Consider the following 16,281-nt stretch of genomic DNA (forward strand, 5'->3'; position numbering starts at 1 on the left):
CGAGATTCTTCAATTTCTTCCACAGTCTTAACATCTTCAGGTGTTTAGCTGTCCACCTTGCTACTTCCTTTTAAATTGGGTTTTTGTACAATCCCAAATAAGATAACTGCTTCTGTACATGAAGAGGCTAAATATCCACAAGATTTAAAGAGTGTGCTAGAGACAGTATACACTCTGCCAACTTGTTCATTTCCACAACACTGGATATTAGATCCATTATCTAAGACTGTCCACAATATTTCTGCACATCCAACATCCAACACAACAGCTTCTAGTTTTCTGGAATTTGCAGTGTGATATATTCTCCAGTCTTTCCGTCACCTTCTATAAAATCAATAAAGCTTTTACTAATAAATCTTCCCTTTATTTCACATTCAGTTCCTGTTATTTTTATATAATGCATCAGATGGCTCATTTGTTCAGTGTGAGATACATCTGGAGCACAGTCAAACACAATGGTAAAATCTCCTTGGTCTCATGGATAAACATATTTTGAACTTTTTAGCCATTATTTCATTTTGTGTTGTCTTCGACAAATAGGATACCTGCCTTTTTTATGTGGTTTAACTGGTGGTTGAGAGAAGGATTGTATTCGGTGAGCAGAGTTAGCAAATTAAGAAAATTTCCTGGACTGTTGTTGTTGTGGCCTTCTGTCTGAAGATTGGTGATGCAGCCCTCCATGTTACTCTATCCTGTGCGAGCCTCTTCATCTCCGGATAATTACTGTAACCAACATGTTTCTGAATCTGCTTACTGTATTCACCTCTTGGTCTCACTCTATGGTTTTTACCCCCAAACTTCCCTCCATACTAAACTGGTGATCCCTTGATGTCTCAGAATATGTCCTGTCAACTGATGCCTTCTTTTGGCCATGTTGTGCCACAAATTTCCTGTCTTCCCAATTCTACTCAGAATCTCCTCATTAGATATTTGATCTACCCATCTAATTTTCAACATTCTTCTGTAGCACTGCTTCACTACCATACATGGCTACACTCCTGATAAATACTTTCATAAAAGACTTCCTGACACTTAGAACTACATTCGATGTTAACAAATTTCTTTTCTTCAGAAATACTTTTCTTGCCATTGTCACTCTACATTATACATCCTCTCTATGTCGGCCACCATAATTTATTTTGCCTCTTAAACAGCAAAACTCATCTGCTACTTTAAGCGTCTTGTTCTCTAATCTAATCATCTTAGCATCATCCGACTTACTTTGACTACATTCCATTGTCCTTGTTTTGGTTTTGTTGATGTTCATCTTTTATCTTGCTTTTAAGGCACTGTCCATTCTGTTCAACTGCTCATCAGAGTCCTTTGCTCTCTGACAGAATTCCAATGTCATCAGCAAACCTCAACATTATTTCTTGTCCTTGAACTTTTACTCCCAATTTTACTTTTGTTTCCTTTACTGCTTGTTCAAGTACATCTTGAATAAGGTAACAGTCTACAACACAGCCTAATTCCCTTTTCAACCACTGCCTCCCTTTCATGCCCCTTGACTCTTATACCTACCATCTGGTTGGTTTCTGTACAAGTTGTAAATAGCCTTTCACTCCCTGTATTTTTCCCCTGCTACCTTCCGAATTTCAGAGAGGATATTCCAGTCAAAATCATCAAAAGCTTTCTCTAAGTCTACAAATGCTATAAATATGGGTTGGTCTTTCCTTAGCCTATATTCTGAGATAAGTCATAGGGTCAGTATTGCCTTGCACGGTCCTATATTTCTCCAAAATCCAAATTAATCTTCCCTAAGGTCAGCTCCCACCAGATTTTCCATTCTTCTATAAAAAAAAATTGTGTTAGTAATTTTGCAACCATGGCTTATTAAACTGATAATTCGGTAATATTCACACCTATCTGCAGCTGCCCTCGGACTTGGAATTACTACACTCTTCTTGAGGTTTGAGGGTATTTTGCACACCAGATAGAAGAGTTTTATCATGGCTGGCTCTCCCAAGGCTATCAGTATTTTTGAGATAATATTGTCTACCTCCAGGACATTGTTTTGACTTAGATCTTCCAGAGCTTTGTCAAATTTTTCTTCCTGTATCACATCTCCCATCTCATCTTCATCTATGTCTACTTCCCTTTCTATAATATTGCTTTCAAGTTCATCTTCCTTGTATAGGCAATCTATATACTCCTTCCACCTTTCAGCTTTTCCTTCTTTGCTTAGAACTGGTTTATCATCTGAGCTGTTAATATCCATACAGTTTCTTCTTCTTTCACCAAAGGTCTCTCTATTATTCCTGTAGGGAGTATCCATCTTTCCCCAAGTGAAATATGCATCTAAATCCTTACATTTGTACTGTAGCAATTCCTGCTTAGTCATTTTGCACTTCCTGTCAGTCTCATTTTTTAAACGTTTGTATTCCATTTCATCTGCGTCATTTTTAAATTTTCTCCTTTCATCAATTACATTCAATATCTCTTGTGTTATCCAAGGATTTACAATAGGCCTTGTCTTTTTACCTATTTCATCCTCTGCCATCTTTACTATTTCATCTTTTGAAGCTATCCATTCATCTTCTACTGTAACCCTTTCCCACGTCTAGTTAACCGTTGCCTAATGCTCCCTCTGAAACTCTCAACATCATCTGGTTCTTTCCACTTACCCAGGTCCCCTCACCTTAACTTCATACATTTTACTAGTTTCTTCAATTCTAATCTGCAGTTCATAACCAATAAATTGTGGTGAGAGTCCACATCTATCCTTTTAAATGCCTTACAATTTAAATTCTGGTTCTTATATCTCTGTCTAACCATCATATGATCAATCTGAAACCTTCCGGTGTCTCCAGGTCTCCTACGTGCACACAACCTTATTTTATGAGTCTTAAACCAAGTGTTAGTGATGATTAAATTATGCTCTGTAAAAAATTCTACCAGTTGGCTTCCTCTTTCATGCCTTTTCTGCAGTCCATATTTTTCCTTCTCTTGCTTTTTCTACTATTAAATTCCAGCCCCCATCACTATTAAATTTTTGTGTCCTTTAACTATGTGAATAATTTCTTTTATCTCATCATACATTTCTTCAATCTCTACAGAGCTAGTTGTAGTACTGCAGTAGGTGTGGGCTTCTTCTCTATTTTGGCAATGATAATGCGTTCACTATGCTGTTCGTAGTAGTTCACCCGCATTCCTATTTTCTTACTCATTATTAAACCCACAACTGCATATCCCTATTTGACCTTGTATTTTTAAATCCGTATTCACTTGCCCAGAAGTCCTGATCCTCCTGTCACCAAACTTCACTAATTCCCACTATATCTTACTTCCACCTAACCATTCCCCTTTTTAAATTTTCTAACCCACCTGCCCAATTAAGGGATCTAAAATTCCACACTCTGTCTGTGGAACACCAGTTTTGCTTCTCCTGATGGCGACATCCTCCTGAGTAGTCCCTGCCTAGAGATCCAAACTGGGGAATATTTTACCTCCAGAACATATTACCTGTCTTCATTTAACCATACAGTAGAGCTGCATGTCTTCAGGAAAAATTATAGCTGTAGTTTCCCCTTGCTTTCAGCCACTCACAGTACCATCACAGCAAGGCCATTTTAGTTGATCAAGGTCAGATAAGTAATCATCTAGACTGTTGTCCCTGCAAATACTGAAAAGGCTCCTGCCTCTCTTCAGGAACGACACATTTGTGTGGTCTCTCAACAGATTCCCCCCCCCCCCCCCCCCCCCCCCTACTGTGGTCATACCTATGGTACAGCTGTATCACTAAGGCACACTAGCCACCCCACTGATGGCAAGATCCACGGTTCATGGTTCCTTGAAGCTGAGGAAAATTTTCAGCAAGATCAACTCAAAAAGAAAATCAGTTTGTGGCAAGATACATGACAGCGTTCATTTCTACATGTCGAATATGTCCCTATTTTTCTTTATCAGAGTGAATTAGTTAGTCAGTGTCACGATTAATGCATTGAAATGATTTAATTTGCTGCAGATGGGTTTTCCATTTGATAAAACATTCTTTAAGTATTTTTGATGCTTCTGAAGCCTTCTTCCAATCAATGAGTTCCTCTGTACACAAAGCTGATATACAACTGCTGGCTTACAGCTTGCAGGCAGTACACTAAATTGCATTTTTTGTTTTCAAGTTAACAAGACAGGATCTTCTAATATTTTTCTTATTTGTCATTGTTCTGAACTATATGTTGTGTGTCAAATGTATAATGTTGCATTCAGATTTTATCTTATTTGGATGTTTATCATTTAATAATACAGCTTGTTTGCTGAAGAATGGCCTTTGTTGATCTGTAATTTTTTGTGGTCCAGCCAAGTATGTGACTCCATTAAATCTGTAATTTTGTTTTTGTTACTCAACTGCAATAAGTCATTACACGACAGTTCAACACCATCTTCCTGCTGAGATAATACTGATGATGTAGACTGTTTACCATCATCGGAGCCTTTAAGCTTCGACTATTCAGTCAAATAATCTTCAATGTCCAAATTACAAGATTTTTTCAAAATACCTGAAACTGTAGTATCGCAAGTATCAGTGGAGCTTAATGATGCACTTGCTTCATAAAACTATTTTCTCATCTTAGAAGCTGATTTATTTAATTCTTCTACTCTTTTTTCTGTTTTGAGACCAAAATCTTTTTTCTGGTGCACTCATCATTTGCTCTTTACTACCTAAAAATATAAACGAATAGGTCTTACATACAAAATCACGATTATCTTTTTTTTTTAATATATGTCTTTTATATTAATATCAAACAAGCACTTTTTATTTTAGCGTACATAGTAGCGTAACATTCTGGCAAAAACTTTGTGAGAATTTCATTTCCTTGGATACATTTCATGTCATTTTGAGGCTATTACATCAATAATATGATATAATATGTAATCTTTCTTGGCAGTTATTCCTGTTATTCATTCATTTCCTCTATAATAGTTTAAATCTTTGGGTTTCACTAATATGATTTTTATCTTGAAACACTTCCATTGGTCTGTATTTGCACACAAAACCAACAATATAAGATTGTACATCCACCTTGATTCAAAACACTTTTGTTATTTATTTACTTACTCCCAAACTATTTTCAATGACAAATATTGCCATCATCAGTGGGTCCTTTGAATCTAAAGCATGCACATGTAATAACGTTTGACAATGTTTTATAAGTATGCTATTTGTGCATGTTTTAGAATCAAAGAACCCACTGACGATGGCAATATTTGTAATTGAAACTAGTTTTAGAAGACAAAAATAAATTACGAAAGTGTTTTGCATCAAGGCAAACCTGCAATCCCACATTGTTGATTTCACTAATAATTATAATAAAGTAATTATTTGTACATCCAATCAGCTACATAAACAAATAGTGATTATCACTTGATGTTCAACCATTTGGGTTATTCCGCTCATCTCATGTAGCCCCACCCCCTTTTGTCTGGGGGGATTATTTCTTCTTCTTCTTCTCCTTCTTCTTCTTTTTTCCAGATGTGACAGGGATTCCCCTGGCAGAGACATCACATACACTATGCACATGTTCAAAAATCAATTTAGAATACGTTCAGAGATCAACTCAGGATGTATTCAAAAACCAATTGGCTTGCATTTCAAAATCAAATGAATAAATGATAGAACACCATCATGCACTGGATGGTAGGTGCTTTGTGAAACAATTTTTTTTTTCCTCACAAACATATGAATTTAGTGTCCCTAAAATTGCCACCCAGGGGAGACACTCCAGTCTGCCCCCTCCCCCCACCCCCGCCCCCACCTACCTAGATCCAGGGCTGTACTAAGGTAATCTAGAAATGTTCTCAGTTTGTGTAATATGAAACTGATTAGTACCTATGTAGTGTACAGTAACACTAAAAATTATTTAAAATCAGCCAACCTATTCCAAGCAAATATTATATTTGTGTGTGTGTGTGTGTGTGTGTGTGTGTGTGTTTGTGCGTTCGCGCGTGCGACAGAGTATTTTCATTTGTATACAATGTGTCTGCCTTGTACAGAGCCCCGAGATGATGTGGATTTTGATTTCCAGAGCTACAGTCATCCTCTAACTATTCTGTAAATCTCTCAACTTACCTTCAACTGTCATGCTATCCTCCTTCAATAGATATTAGATGTACATATACTATAACATTTCAGGTGCCATTACACAGCAGTAGTGATGAGAAGCTTGTTTATTGTTTGTCCAAAAATCATGTATGGTTTTGAAATGAAGTTTGTATCCAACAGATTAAATCTGAGAAATTTTGCAATGTGGCTACACCAAAGGTACTTTAAACCGCAATGATAGAAATATTTATTTACATTTGTGCTTATATAGTGAAAAAGTTGTCTTGCATTTTGAGGAGGTATATTTTGACTATCTTTGAGGAGAAACATTTTTACATTAGCTGTACTTTGAATTGCTATGCTATTTGATATCACAGAAGTTGCATAAATATGAATTTTGGAAATATCCGGGGACTAGAAAAAAGGATGTCAGATTTGTTGGTTTACCATTGTCATTTTCAACATCTATGGCCAGCAATTGAATATAACTTTTGTAGTGAGAGCACTGGTAAATATTTGTTATAAATGGAGAATAATAAGCTGCAAATTTCAAACCTAAAGAACATTTATCTATTGTCTGAAGTACATTTTACTGTGACAGATGTTTAGAGTGAGCATATTATTTTTCAGATTACTTACATAATCTTTGTCAGCTATAACAGGTGAGAATTATGTTTTATGTGTGTAACTTTATGTGTGAAGTGAATTAATGTTTGAAATTTGTTGTAAATTACATTTGTCATTTCTGAAGGTATTGAACATTTTCTGGATGGTTATGATTTGAGAACTGATGCAGTATAGTCAGAATATTTTATAATGTTGAGACATTAGGATCTGCATTTATGCTGAAACTTGAAAAATTGTTAATAATGTGGAGAAGCAGGTTTATGTACACTGTGATGATGACAGATAGGGATTTTGTTTGAGATATGATGAGATATTGATGCCATTTATTCAAAGAAAATTATACATACAATATTATGTACTGCCTTATTCATGATACATACCAATTCTTTTTTTACTAAGAAGTTATCTATAGTAATTTGTTTCTGACAATGCCTCAACACTTGGTGAAAATGAAACATAGCATTATCATCAAATAAACTTGTAGTGAGCATAGCCACTGTTTTATTGGGGGTGATGATTTTCAATGTATGATGCAAATGAGTCTCACGCTTTCAGTATTTCTCTTATTGTGCCATAAAATTGCTGATTGCTGTTACTGAGTCCTCCTCCTCCTCTGAAAACTCCTCTCTACAACTTCCTGCTGTGAAACACACTGCAACTCCAGAAGGTCTGCCGGCTGTGGTGGCCAAGCGGTTCTAGGTGCTTCAGTCCAGAACCATGAGGCTGCTACAGTCACAGGTTTGAATCCTGCCGTGGGCATGGATGCGTGATGTCCTTAAGCTAGTTAGGTTTAAGTAGTTCTGAGTTTAGGGGACTGATGACCTCAGATGTTAAGTCCCATAGTGCTTAGAGCCATTTGAACCATTTTGAACCAGAAGGTCTTCGGTGGTCATTCTTGGCTGTGGTCACCCACAAGCTCATCGATATCATTATTATCCACTTCTAGTCCCTTGCTCTTGGCCAATGACACAATCTTTGACTATAGGATCCATAGGTACTGACCCAAATGCCCCAAGTCACATTCGACAACGCACTGCTGCCAAAGCTGCTTCCAAGCAGATGTGAGAGTTCTCTTGGTAATCCCTTCCCACATCTTTTCAATCATCTTGACACAGGCAATGATATTGAACTGATAATTCTTAAACTCTCTCAGTGTAAGATTGGTAGCTTCAGGCAACACAAAGCAATGTTCAAAAACTGCTTTAGTGTAGAGCTTTTTAAAGTTAGAAATTTTCTGCTGGCCCATAGGCTGGAGTAACGGAGGGGTGTGGGGAGGCAGAAATTGGATCTTGATGAATTGAAATTCTTCAAGGAGGTGGTCTTGTAGGCCTGGAGAATGGGCAGGAGCATTGTCCATAACAAGTAAGACATGGAGTGGCAGGTTCATCTCAAGCAAATATTTTTTCATGGAAGGACCAAACACTTCATTGATAGAATCACAAAAAAAGATCACGTGTCACATAAGCCTTGTTGTTAGACCTCCACAACACATTTAACTTTCTATTTTAGGCTTTAACTTCTTGACAGATCATGGAGTTTCTGAATGGTAAACAAGCAGCAGTTTGATTTTCGAAATGCCAATTGCTTGGCACATGTTTCATTTCTAAAGTCATTTTATTTCTCTTATGGTCACCTTCTTGCAGTTTTATCTTCAGGGACATTTCTATGAAAAAACTCTGCACACAAGAAAACACTGTGTGAACACAAGTTTAGAAAACTGTGTGATCACAAGCTGCACCAAGATGGTGGCAGAAAGAGCGCAGCACTAAACCCAGACTGCAGTACATACTAAGGATACAGTTCATATGCTGCTGCTGACAATAGAAGGTATTCATATTGTTGAACATTTCCCTTGTAATGTGCGAACAGCTGGTGACATCACACTAAATCGTCATCACTCATAGGAAATATCACTTGCTACGCAAATCATTTTCTTACAATCTATTTTGCATGTTATGGGAGGTGCTCATTAAGTGAGGCTCCACTGTACTATAATATTATTTGGAAGTGATGATTATGATGACATTATGTGTTAGGAAATTTCATTCTGTCTGTGGTATGTGATAATCCATATGCTGATGAGTCATCTAATCTATGCTGGTATTTGGAAATAAGATGAAGGTTTGAACAGTGATTACTGTGGGTCTGATGGAAATATGGAGAAGTATACTAACTACATCTGATGAGTTTATAATAGAACATCTCTTGAGTAATATCACAGCAGTACCTACTAAATGCATACTATGTAATGTTCCACAGCAACATCATCTATGGGCTGTTACTGTGGGGGCATTCTGAAACATGAAAGAACGTACTTTTATTGCAAAAGAAAGCAATGAGGATCATTAGCTCATGCAAAGGAGCTGGTCATTGTAAAAATATTTTTTACCAGATTGGGAGTTCTGATTGTTGTCAGCCAGTATATTTTCAATTGCCTTGTTCACACAAAGACATATGAGACCTAAAGAGAAATGAAGTTCATAAACACAGCATTTGCTATAAAGACAGTACAGTCAGGCCAAGATGTTGTTTAACTAAGACACACAACAGCTTCTCTATGGTGTCTCTAAAATTATTTAATGCTCTATGTAAGGATATTCAATCATTACCAGAGTATAGAGCAACCTTCATACAGCATTGAAGAATACTTTTCTACGTGAGCTGCAAGTCAGTGCCAATGAAATCAACAGCAACTCTGCTGTTTTACTCTGCTGTGTTCTAATACTTATCTTCATATTATTGTAAAGTAATTTTAATTTAGTTCTTAAATTTATGTTTTATAGTGTCCATTTTCATACCATAGTTCACACTGCAATACTGTATTCATTTTATTGTAAACTCGATGCTGTCTGCCCAGCCATGGCTGGTGAATAAAACAGAATCAGTCATAAAGTAATAGTAATAAAGGAAGTGTCAAGCAGTTTGAAAGAATTCTGATACTAGAGACTAAATCCAGAAATATATGTGCAATATAGTAAAAATATTGTTTTTGAATGACTGCATCCCTCTCTTTAATATTAATACTAAACAACTTACAACAAAGATTCCTCCAAATGCAAAAAATGAAGCAAATCTTTTTACATCAAATTCACTGAGCTTCTTCTTTTCAATAGCAGTCTGCGCAATTATGTCTCCAGTGCCACAGAGCATTGCTGTCTGTATTGACTGAACTTTGACAGGATGTTTTGTGAGTAAATCATTATACACCTTATATATTCTTGAAAGACCTCGTGCACTTTTCATGGTTGTTTTTAGATTCCTGAAATAATATTGCATGACAAAAATATTAAGTTAGAAAATTCTATTAAAACATTTCTCAGCTAATGAAACATTTTAAATATCAGTCTGTTCAAAAATAACAGTAAATAGCCCAAGAGTATAAATGGTTTCTGGTAATGATGCACATCCAAAGAGCTGTTGGATCGCTGGTCAGATGTTTCTCCGAAACACATAGTATTAGAGCAGCATACAATGCTGCCAACACAGGATATAACAGATGCAGTGAGCTTTTCTCAGTTGGAGTGTACACAAATAAAGCTACATCAAAATGTGGAAAATAATATCTATGAATGGTTGCTACAGCCCAATAGCAATTTCACAAACGAATATTGACTATCACTCAGGTTCATTATCCATTATTTATGCAACCCAACAAAAGGAACATTAATGCCCACACACTCATTTGTTATGTGGCCATACAACAAACTGAATGGCAAAATATATTACCCAGTTTCATAAACAGAATTACAAATTATCAATAATCCAAAGCAGATTCAAAATATTAAACAATGCTTTAAAAATAGAGTGTACAAAATATACACTGAAAAAAGTGTAATCAACTAATAAATTGTAAAATGAGTTTTCTAAACTGCCAATTTAATTAAGCACTGCTCCTAAGGACTTTAAGCAGGAGTTGAGTTACACAACAAAATTTGAAAAAATGTTTGATGTTTTTTGGATTATCACCCAAGTTAGATGGTAAGTTCCAAGAAAGAGTAAGGGCTGTCTTCTGCAATGTAAATGGCCTGACCTGTTAGTAAATTTCATATGGTAAAATAGTTGATTTTGTTTTCACACTTGTTGTGGTCCAGAGAAAGTAAATTGTGTTGATGTCTGTGTAGATGGGAGTATATTGTTTTACAACTAAAAGACCCATCATGGCTTGCTCTCCAAAGTTTATGTATAATTCTATCGAAATTCTGTCTACTCCAGTGGTCTTATTTCTACTTAGATGTTTCAGTGCTCTGTCAAATTTTTCTCATCTTCACTAACTTCCTCTTCTCTTTCTAAAACATTATTCCCAAGTTTGTTTCCCTTATATAGATCCTCTATATATTCCTTCCACCTATCAGCTTTCCCTTCTTTGCTTAGTATCAGCTAAATTCAGTATCACCTGAGTTATCTAAGAATTTCTACTATGCCTTGTGGTTTTTTTTTTTTTTTTTCCTCTGCTTCTTTCACTATTTCATCCCTCAAAGCAACCAATTTATTTTCTACTAAATTCTTTCCCCCTCCTTTACTCCAACACTGCATAATGCTGCTTCTGAAACTATGAAAAAATATGAAAAAGACTGTAAAACGGACATCAAAGCAAATATATTACAAGGAAAAGATAGTCATATCAGATAACAAAATAAAGACAATATGGGATATAGTGAAGGAGGAGACTAGTACAACCAGACATGAAGAGGGACAAATAGCATTGAGAGTAAATGATACATTGGTGACAGATGTGTATAGTGTTGAGAACTTTTTAACAAACATTTTACAGCTGTTACTGAAAAGATGGGGTTGTCAGGTTCTGTAGATGCTGGTATGGAATACCTCACACCAGACATTTCAAGTAACTTCCATAATATGAATTTGACCCTCACTACCCCAGCAGAAATAACGTCCATCATAAAATCTTTAAAACTGAAAACATCTAGTGGGTATGATGAAATATCAACAGAGTTAATTTAAAAATGTGATTCTGAGTTAAGTAACTGTGGAGATAACAGCTTGGACCTACTGATAACAAACAGACCCACACTTTTAGACTCTGTAAGCGCAGAACAGGGAATCAGTGATCATAAGGCCATTGCAGCATCCCTGAATATGGAAGTAAATAGGAATATAAAAAAAGGGAGGAAGGTTTATCTGTTTAACAAGAGTAATAGGAGGCAGATTTCAGACTACCTAACAGATCAAAACGAAAATTTCTGTTCCGACACTGACAATGTTGAGTGTTTATGGAAAAAGTTCAAGGTAATTGTAAAATGCGTTATAGACAGATACGTGCCGAGTAAAACTGTGAGGGATGGTAAAAACCCACCGTGGTTCAACAACAAAGTTAGGAAACTACTGCCAAAGCAAAGAGAGCTTCACTGCAAGTTTAAACGCGGCCAAAACCTCTCACATAATCAGAAGCTAAACGATGTCAAAGTTGGTGTAAGGAGGGCTATGCGTGAAGCGTTCAGTGAGTTTGAAAGTAAAATTCTGTGTACCGACTTGACAGAAAATCCTAGGAATTTCTGGTATTACATTAAATCAGTAGGTGGATCGAAACAGCATATCCAGACACTCTGGGATGATAATGGCATTGAAAGAGAGGATGAAAAGCGTAAAGCTGAAATACTAAACACCTTTTCCCAAAGTTGTTTCACAGAGGAAGACCACACTGCAGTTCCTTCTCTAAATCCTCGCATGAACAAAAAAATGGCTGACTTCGAAATAAGTGTCCAAGGAATAGAAAAGCAACTGAACTCACTCAACAGTGGAAAGTCAACTGGACCTGACGGGATACCAATTCGATTCTACACAGAGTACGCGAAAGAACTTGCCCCCCTTCTAACAGCCATGTACGGCAAGTCTCTAGAGGAACGGAAGGTTCCAAATGATTGGAAAAGAGCACAGGTAGTTCCAGTTTTCAAGAAGGGTCATCGAGTAGATGCCCAAAACTATAAGCCTATATCTCTGACATCGATCTGTTGTAGAATTTTAGAACATGTTTTTTGCTCGCGTATCATGTCATTTCTGGAAACCCAGAATCTACTCTGTTGGAATCAACATGGATTCCGGAAACAGCTATCATGTGAGACCCAACTCACTTTATTTGTTCATGAGACCCAGAAAATATTAGATACAGGCTCCCAGGTAGATGCTATTTTCCTTGACTTCCGGAAGGCGTTCGATACAGTTCTGCACTATTGCCTGATAAACAAAATAAGAGCCTACGGAATATCAGACCAGCTGTGTGGATGGATTCAAGAGTTTTTAGCAAACAGAACACAGCATGTTGTTCTCAATGGAGAGATGTCTACAGACGTTAAAGTCACCTCTGGCATGCCACAGGAGAGTGTTATGGGACCATTGCTTTTCACAATATATATAAATGACCAAGTAGATAGTGTCAGAAGTTCCATGCGGCTTTTCGCGGATGATGCTGTAGTATACAGAGAAGTTGCAGCATTAGGAAAATGCAGGAAGATCTACAGCAGATAGGCACTTGGTGCAGGGAGTGGCAACTGATCCTTAACATAGACAAATGTAATGTATTGCAAATACATAGAAAGAAGGATCCTTTATTGTATGATTATATGACAGCGGAACAAACACTGGTAGCAGTTACTTCTGTAAAATATCTGAGAGTATGCGTACGGAACAATTTGAAGTGGAATGATCATATAAAATTAATTGTTGGTAAGGTGAGTGCCAGGTTGAGATTCATTGGGAGAGTCCTTAGAAAATGTAGTCCATCAACAAAGGAGGTGGCTTACAAAACACTCATTTGACCTATACTTGAGTAATGCTCAGCAGTGTGGGATCCGTACCAGGTTGGGTTGACAGAGGAGATAGAGAAGATCCAAAGAAGAGCGGTGCGTTTCGTCACAGGGTTATTTGGTAAGCATGATAGCGTTACAGAGATGTTTAGCAAACTCAAGTGGCAGACTCTGCAAAAGAGGCGCTCTGCATCGCGGTGTAGCCTGCTGTCCAGGTTTCAAGACGGTGCGTTTCTGAATGAGGTATCGAATATATTGCTTCCCCCTACTTATACCTCCCAAGGAGATCATGAATGTAAAATTAGAGAGATTCGAGTGTGCACAGAGGCTTTCTGGCAGTCGTTCTTCCCGCGAACCATACGCGACTGGAACAGGAAAGGGAGGTAATGAGAGTGGCATGTAATGTGCCCTCCGCCACACACCATTGGGTGGCTTGCAGAGTATAAATGTAGATATAGATGAAGGTATTTGTGTAACCAGTTTTTTAACACTGGAATATTTCCTGAATGGTTGAAATATGCTGAAGTTAAGCCACTGTTTACGAAGGGAGGTAAAGAAATAGCATCAAATTTCCATCCAATTTCACTTTTGCCAGCATTCTCAAAAATTTTAGAAAAAGTAATGTACAATCGGCTTTATAACCATCTTATCTCAAATAACATACTGTCAAAGTTGCAGTTCGGATTTCTTAAGGGTTCTGGTATTGAGAAGGTTTGAAATGTTGACTGTGGCTTTTGGCGAATCTGTTGCCAGTAAGACAAGAGTTTGCAAGTGGTATAAACATTTCAAAGAGGGTCATGAAGACACTGAAGGCGATGACTATCTGGGCAGCCTAGTACAATAATTACTGATGACAATGTGGAAGACGTAAAGAAAATGTTTCTGGAAAATCACTAGATCACCATCAGAGAGATTGCTGATGATGTCAGAATATCCTCTGCCTCACACCAAGCAGAGTTTTTTTTTTTTTTTTTTTTTTTTTTTTTTTTTTTTTTTTTTTTTTTACATGAAACATATAGCAGCAAAGTTGAATAAAAACATATGATTTCTGATCAAAAACAATCTCACATAGACGATGCTCAGGAATTCCTGAATGAAGTTGGTAACAATCCAGAACTTCTAAATAAGGTTAGAACAGATGACAAAACATGGATATATGGACAGGTTGACAAAACCAGGGCCCAAGCAGCACAATGGAAACTGTCTGAAAAGACAACAACAAAAAATATTCGACAAGTTCAATCAGAAGTGAAGGTTCTTCTCACTGTTTTCGTCAATTATGGTACAACTGTGGGTCATGAGTTCCTGCTTTATGGTCGTACTGTCTAAAATGAATACTACCTGGAAGTTATGCATCGTTTACATGAAGTGATCTAAAGAAAATTACCAGAATTATGGCAAAACACATGTGAAAATTAAATCACGATAATGCTCCCATTCACCCCTCAATGGTTGTTCGTGATTTTTCAGCAAAAAAATAAAACCATTGTGTTGCTTCAACCAATGTATTCAGTGGACATGGCCCTCTGTGACTTCTTTATGTTCCCAAGGCTAAAAAGAACCATGAAAGGATGTCATTTTGCCACCATTGATGGGATAAAAACAGAATTGCTGGAGCTGAACACCACGATGAAAAGTAGTTCCAGAAGTGTTTCTGATACTGAAAAAACTGCTGGCACAAGTGTATAATATCTGAGGGGGCATTACTCTGAAGGGGACAAAGTTGATGCTTATGAATAAATAAAGATTCTTTAAGAAAAACAAAAATTCCCATTACTTTTTGATCACACCTCATACGTGTTATCAGATTTTTACTGCGAGACACTCCATGGCTAGTGTATTTATTATAATAAGTTGTTTTTTACAGTTAAGTTTGTTCTGCCACTCATCCTGTCATGTTCTCTTGTGTGATTAAAACACATTGATGAAGAATAGCTACGTTATGGATGTGGAGGTATGTCGTGCACTGATTTTGTCATTGATTTCTCCTACCTTGTATAGGTGTTGTCGTTTGACACCTTATGTTCACTGTTATCTTCCTATAATCACTGCTGCAGGCACATAATGGCTGCTAGGGTTGAATTTTACCAATGCAAGAAGCAACCATGTCAGCCTGCACTGTGACCCTCCACAAGCTGTTGAAATTGTTGCTTTGTCACTTACAAGTCAAAAAAGTCATATGCGGACATTATGGATCACGATATTATTATTTGCTCTGCCCGGATAAGGAAATCCAGCAATGGCCTTCCTGTAAGAGAACCCCTCCCTCAAAGGTGTTTTATCAGTTGCCCAGTCGTATGAAGTTTAATAAGCTGTGGGTCAGCCACTGGAAGCCCGGTGCAATGTCACGGCAGTACAGAGTGGCCCAGCTGTGTCCACCATGTTCAGGTGTTCAGGGAGGATGACATCATGGTGGTGCACACGGGCTGACCCAGCGGCTCCTGCACAGTGCACATACAGCAATCCACCAGCTGCTCCCTGTTGCCGCCATGTGCATTATGTTACTTCACACATGACAGATCAGATTGACACCAGCATTGGCCATCTGTTGTTCCAGAAAAAAATCACACAGTGTGGTAGTCTGCTACTCACCTGGACAGAATGCTTGTCATTGGTAAACAGATGCCTCAGGGGCTAAAGTAAACAGCGAATCACATTGTTTACAGATTCATGGTGGAAGTCACCAACAAATCAGTGACTTGAGCTATTAACTTTATTGTCTTCTGATGCTAGTTCAGTAAAGTTTTTCAAGTTTTATGCCTTTTACATCTTTGGTGTTATGGTAATGGACTGCATACAGTTGGCATCTGCCAAGGTACCCTATCTCTGGAATCTCTGTGCTCAGAATTTCAA

The 16,281-nt window shown here is 37.3% G+C and overlaps 1 protein-coding gene across 7 annotated transcripts in view; it reads right to left on the reverse strand.

Annotated features, from left to right (window-relative positions):
- Window positions 1–16,281, reverse strand: part of LOC126458414 (protein Mpv17-like) — a 304,656-nt gene that overhangs the window by 83,269 nt on the left and 205,106 nt on the right. For 6 of the 7 annotated variants that reach the window (XM_050095446.1, XM_050095440.1, XM_050095441.1 and 3 more), the window contains one exon: window positions 9,704–9,926. In XM_050095446.1, the coding sequence (XP_049951403.1) occupies window positions 9,704–9,910 (207 nt within the window). In that variant the 5' untranslated portion in view covers window positions 9,911–9,926. The remainder of the gene's footprint in view (window positions 1–9,703; window positions 9,927–16,281) is intronic. The other variant, XM_050095443.1, reaches the window with a different exon arrangement.

Source organism: Schistocerca serialis, chromosome 2, assembly GCF_023864345.2.
Source record: "Schistocerca serialis cubense isolate TAMUIC-IGC-003099 chromosome 2, iqSchSeri2.2, whole genome shotgun sequence".
NCBI lineage: Eukaryota > Metazoa > Arthropoda > Insecta > Orthoptera > Acrididae > Schistocerca > Schistocerca serialis.